General features: G+C 58.1%; 1 protein-coding gene across 3 annotated transcripts in view; it reads right to left on the reverse strand.

The window, feature by feature from the left end:
- Positions 1–533: 533 nt before the first annotated feature.
- The window catches only part of CDH1 (cadherin 1), a 16801-nt gene continuing 12138 nt past the window's right edge, over positions 534–5196 (reverse strand). For 2 of the 3 annotated variants that reach the window (XM_027903817.1, XM_027903810.1), the window contains 11 exons: positions 4829–4973; positions 4541–4713; positions 3978–4106; positions 3684–3869; positions 3360–3604; positions 3111–3253; positions 2779–3006; positions 2019–2240; positions 1802–1932; positions 1564–1707; positions 534–1453 (listed from right to left, as the gene is read on the reverse strand). In XM_027903817.1, the coding sequence (XP_027759618.1) occupies positions 1241–1453; positions 1564–1707; positions 1802–1932; positions 2019–2240; positions 2779–3006; positions 3111–3253; positions 3360–3604; positions 3684–3869; positions 3978–4106; positions 4541–4713; positions 4829–4973 (1959 nt within the window). In that variant the 3' untranslated portion in view covers positions 534–1240. Of the gene's footprint in view, positions 1454–1563; positions 1708–1801; positions 1933–2018; positions 2241–2778; positions 3007–3110; positions 3254–3359; positions 3605–3683; positions 3870–3977; positions 4107–4540; positions 4714–4828; positions 4974–5046; positions 5191–5196 lie in introns of those variants that run through there. The other variant, XM_027903843.1, reaches the window with a different exon arrangement.

Consider the following 5196-nt stretch of genomic DNA (forward strand, 5'->3'; position numbering starts at 1 on the left):
TCTTGAAGGGGTCAAGGGAAGGGGCGGGGCCACACTCTACCGCCATGTTGGGAGGGTCGGGCGAGGGGCGGGGCCGCTCCACCCGCCGCCATCTTGGGGAGGTCGGGGAAAGGGAGGGGCCGATCCTCGTGCCTGAAGGGGCTCTCGGAGAGCTGGAGGGGGACTGGGACAAGGGGAGGAGTGACAGGACAACAGGGAATGGCTTCCCACTGACAGAGGGCAGGGTTGCATGGGATATTGGGAAGGAATTCTTGGCTGTAAGGATGGTGAGGCCCTGGCACAGGTTGCTCAGAGAAGCTGTGGCTGCTCCATCCGTGGCCATAAAGGCCAGATTGGACGGGGCTTGGAGCAACCTGATCTAGTGGAAGGTGTCCCTGTCCCTGGCAGGGGATTTGGAATATGATCTTATAGGTCCCTCCCAACCCAGACTGTTCCATTACTCTAATTTCCTACCTGCCTTTTGGAGGGGGCCATGGCTATAACTGTGGGATAGGTAAAGCCTTTGAGTGACAGCAGAGCCTCACACAGAGAGGTTTTCCTAAAAGAATTTATTATTTCAATTTTATATAAAAACAATACAATCAACACTTGGCCAAAGCTGGTTTCCCAGCTTGCATCAGACCCCTTTTTCATGATAAAAAATACAAACAACAGCTAAACACAAAGGTCAGGATTTCGGGAAAGCCCTTTGATTTCCAAAAGCACCTTTCATTGACTGCACACTAATTACACCTGGCACGATATGGGAGGAAATCAAGCCATAATCTGGGATACGGAAAAATAGAAATCTGCCTGTACATACTCCAGCAAATACAATTCCCTGTGAGGGCATATCTTTGGTCTGTGTTGATCGAGCACCTCACCTCGCTGCTCCAGCACCGTGTTCGTGATCTGAGCACGGTGGGAGAGCTGCTGTGCGGGGCTGGGAGCACGAGGTATTTGGAAGAGCGCCAGAGAAACCCTTTTTGTCCATAGAAAAGGGAGGGAGGAGCTGATCCTGGCCTCCTCAGCTGGGAGCACCTTAGCTCCCAGGTGGGAAATGGCCCAAATGGAGCCAAGGGGGCCAGGAAACACACAGACTCCCCAAAAACCCTGCCATCCACGGTGACACCAAGCCTCCCTTAGCAAAGGGGATGTGGGCACTGGGTTGAAGTGTGGTTGGAGGGGGGGTTTGGTCACCCCTGGGCAGAGACCGAAGTGAGTCCAGAGGAGTGAAATGAGACAGGGCAGCTGGAGGTCCCTAATCGTCCTCCTCCCCACCACCGTAGAGCTCAGCCAGCTTGCGGAAGCGGCCTCCCCAGTCGTTGAGGTAGTCGTAGTCCTGGTCTTCATCGGAGTTGGAGGAGTTGAGGGAGCTGAGCGAGGTGGCCTCCGATCCACTGCCCTCATAGTCGAACACCAGCAGCGAGTCATAGGGAGGAGCTGTGGGGTCCGTGTCGGCTGCCTTCAGGTTCTGGGGAGGGTAGAGGGGTCAGTGCTTGTCTCCCCCTGCACGGGGGACACCCCAGTGGTGCTAGGATGGATGGGTCTGTCACCCCCTGGACTCTCTGGGTCAGGACTCACCTCATCGATGAAGTTCCCAATCTCGTCGGGATTGGCAGGCCGGGGCCGGTACTGGGGGGCAGCCATCAGTGGAGGGGCCACATCATTGCGGATCACCTCAGGACGGGCATCCAGCCCCCGGTGCAGCTGGCTCAGGTCATAGTCCTGGGGGGACACAAGGAGACAAGGCTCAAGGGACAACCACAGACACCATCACCAAGACCCAGCAGGCAGGGGCCAGCAGGCACAGCCATCCCACCTGGTCCTCCTCGCCACCGCCCTCCTCGTCGTAGTGGTAGACATTGTCCCTCATATCATCCTCGGGAGGCAGCAGTGGCTCCTTCACCACCTTTCTCCTCCTCACAAAAAGCAGCAGCAGCAGCAGCAGGACTGTGGGCAGAGGGACAGGGCATCAGGGCAGGGGGTCAAGAGCAGCCCTGTCCCTGCCTTGTCTGTCCCCTTCGCATAGTACTCACTGAGCAGCGCCAGGATGCCCCCCAGGATGCCCAGGATGGCGGGGACACCCATGCCCTCGGAGACATATGCTCGGCGCTCGCAGTTTTTGGCCGGCCCTTCGCAGCTGCAGACCTGCGCTTTGACCGGTGTGATCTGATCCTTGCCCTGGGCGTCCAGCAGCTTCAGGAAGACACTATACTCCCCTGGCTCCAGCTCCTTCTTCATTCTCAGCTTCACCATATCTTGGTGAATCACAGAATTGTTTGGGTTGTAAAATGCCTCCACAAGATTATTGAGTACAACTGTTCCCCCAGAACTGGCAAGGCCACCACTAAGCAGTGTCGCCAAGGACCACATCCACATGTCTTTTAGATCCCCCAGAGAGAGGGATGATGACTCGATTACTGCCCTGGGCAGCCTGTTCCAGTGCCTGACAACCCTTTCCATAAATGAATTTTCCCCAGGATCAAACCTAAACCTCCCCTGGCACAATTTGAGGTCATTCCCTCTTGTCCTGGTACTTGTTCGTGGCAATCAGAGCCTGACCTCCACCTGGCTCCACCCCCGTATCAGGTAGCTGGAGGCAGCAAGAAGGTTCCCCCTGAGCTTCTTTTTCTCCAGACTGAGCCCCATCCACTCCCTCAGCTACTCCTGGTACTCCAGAGCCTCCCCCAGCTCTGGTTTAGGGACACATTTGGAATCAGCACAGGACTTTTCCCCATGGCACTTCCCCAGCCTAATGCCCACTATAGGCCCAGCACCAGCACAGATGGTACCCACCTGGTGGAGTCATCTTGACAGTCCAGTTGTTGCCAGAGCCGTGCACCAGCTCTGCCTTGAAGGGAAAGGTGTTGGGGGGCAGGTCCTTGTCGATGATGTTCAGTATCTGTTCCTCAGGCTGCCGGTTGCAGATGACAAAGTTCCGGGGCTCTGGCACAGGCCCATTGTCATTCACGTCCTGGAGAAGGAGGAGCAGTGTCCCCGTGCCAGTGGCATCCTGTGGTGATCCTGTGGAGCTGAGAGTCAGCAAGACACCCGAGGAGGGACCCCAGGACCCGCAGGGGGACAGAGATGCAGCAGTCCCCTCCCCAGGGCACGGCCATCACCCTCACCGCTGTCCACAGCCAGGACGATGGCCTTGTAGGTGCTGTTGATGGTGTGTGCTGACTCCCGGTCCAGTGGCTGTGCTGCCGTGACGATGCCATTCTCAGGGTCGATGGCCAACCACCCCGCAGGGTCGCTGCCCATGCGGTACCTGGAGGAAGGCAGGGGTCAGTAGGGGGAGATGAAGGGGTGCCCAGTGCAGCACCACCCCTCAGGCACCCCAGCACAGCCCCCTGCCACTGTCACCCTTCACTCACGTGATTTTCTGCCTCTGGTCCTTGTCAGGGTCCTTGGCTGTGTAGGAGGTGACCTGGTAGCCCACTGGCACGTCCTCCATCACTTCCACTTTCTTGACTGGGGGCACGAAGATGGGGGGTTCATTCACGTCCCTGACCACCACCAGCACACTGGCTGTGGCAGGCTTCAGGGGCACAGAGAAGGGGACCTCGTTCTCCACCGCCACCACAAGGTGGTACTGCTGCTGGGTCTCGTAATCCAGGCCCTGGGGGAGGGAAGGGAGCTGGGTAGTGCCAGAAAGGAGTTGGCTGGTGCTGGGGTGGCTGCATGAGACTGGTACCCACCTTGGCGGTTTTCAGGAGCCCATCGTTGGTTTTGGGGTCAGTGGTGATGCTGAAGTCACCCCTCGGGTCCCCACTCTGGATGCGGTAGGTGGCCTTCCAGGCCGGAGAGCCTGGCATGTCTTGGTCTGTCACGTGCAGCCGGGCCACCACCACCCCTGGCTCATTCTCATTCACTGACCCCTCGTACTGCAAGAGAGGGGACAGTGGTGGTCATCCCTGTGGCATCAAGCACTCCGTGTGGGGGCTTGTGCCATGATGCCAAGGGAGAGCAGTGGCTGTGGGGCCAGGGTGTACCATGTCAGGATTGAAGACAGGAGGGTTGTCATTGGTGTCAGTGACTTGGATGACAGCAGTGGCAGTGTTGGTCAGGCCAAAACCCTCCTGGTCTGCAGCCTGGATGATCAGTGTGTAGTTGGGAGTGGTCTGCAGGGCAAAATCACACAGGTTAGGACAAGGGTGGGAGCCAGGATGACCCCCTCCTCCAAGTATTGCCTGCCTGCTCCTCCACCCTTCTCTGGCTTCACTGTTCCCTGCTGGCACAGACACAGTCAACGCCACCACCACCCACCCAAGGGGCTGGCATGCGCCTGCTCCTGGGGCTTAGCAGAAATGGGAGTCCCTATGATGGCACTGCACACACTCCACAGCTCCACAGTGCTGGGGGTCCTGCAGTGTCCCTAGCACAGCCCCTCATGGGCTCAGGGCTGCAGATACCCCCAGAGCTGGGGACGGTGACCTAGGGATGGCAAGTCCCTGAACTGGATGCACCTCAGGATTTCAACATCCCCTGTCTCCCCTTGGCATGTCCCTCTGCAGAGGTGCTGCAGGTTCCCTTGGGATATGGCGAGGGCACCCACCTCCCGGTCCAGCCCCGTGCCAATGACACTGATGATGCCGTTCTCGGGGTTGATGGTGAACATCTGCTGCATGCCCTTGGGCTCCTCACTGAGGATGGAGTAGTGGATGATGCCGTTGTTCACATTGACCGCGTCATCTGCGTCCGTGGCATTCACGGTCATCACAGACGTGCCTGGACATTGGGACAAGTTGGGGAGATTTTACTTATGGGACAAAACCCACTGGACACCCTGGAACTGCTCCTGCTTGGGGCTCTGTGTGATCCTGGCTCAGAGTCCCCCACGCACCCGGCTTGGCATTCTCCTCAATGTAGCCAACAAAGACTTGCTGGGTAAAGACGGGCCGGTTGTCGTTCTGGTCAGTGACGGTGATGATGATCTCCATGGGGTCCTCCACAGGCTGCCCATTGGCCGACACGGCGTGGGAGTAGAGCTGCAAGAACACAGTCAGCCTGCATGCAGCCCCCGGGACCGTCCACCCCTGCTGCAGGTCCCCACTCACTCACTATGTACTTATCCTTCTCCTCCCGGTCCAGAGGCTTCGTCACCTCCAGCCACCCTGTCTCCCGCTCGATGATGAAGACGCCCACAGGGATGGTGTCCGCTCCCTGCCCCGTGATGCTGTAGAAAACTTTGGTCTCCTTGTCCTTGTTGGA

The sequence above is a fragment of the Empidonax traillii genome, unplaced genomic scaffold (assembly GCF_003031625.1).
Source record: "Empidonax traillii isolate 1590-97213 ecotype Southwest subspecies unplaced genomic scaffold, ASM303162v1 scaffold23:size2178997, whole genome shotgun sequence".
Lineage (NCBI taxonomy): Eukaryota > Metazoa > Chordata > Aves > Passeriformes > Tyrannidae > Empidonax > Empidonax traillii.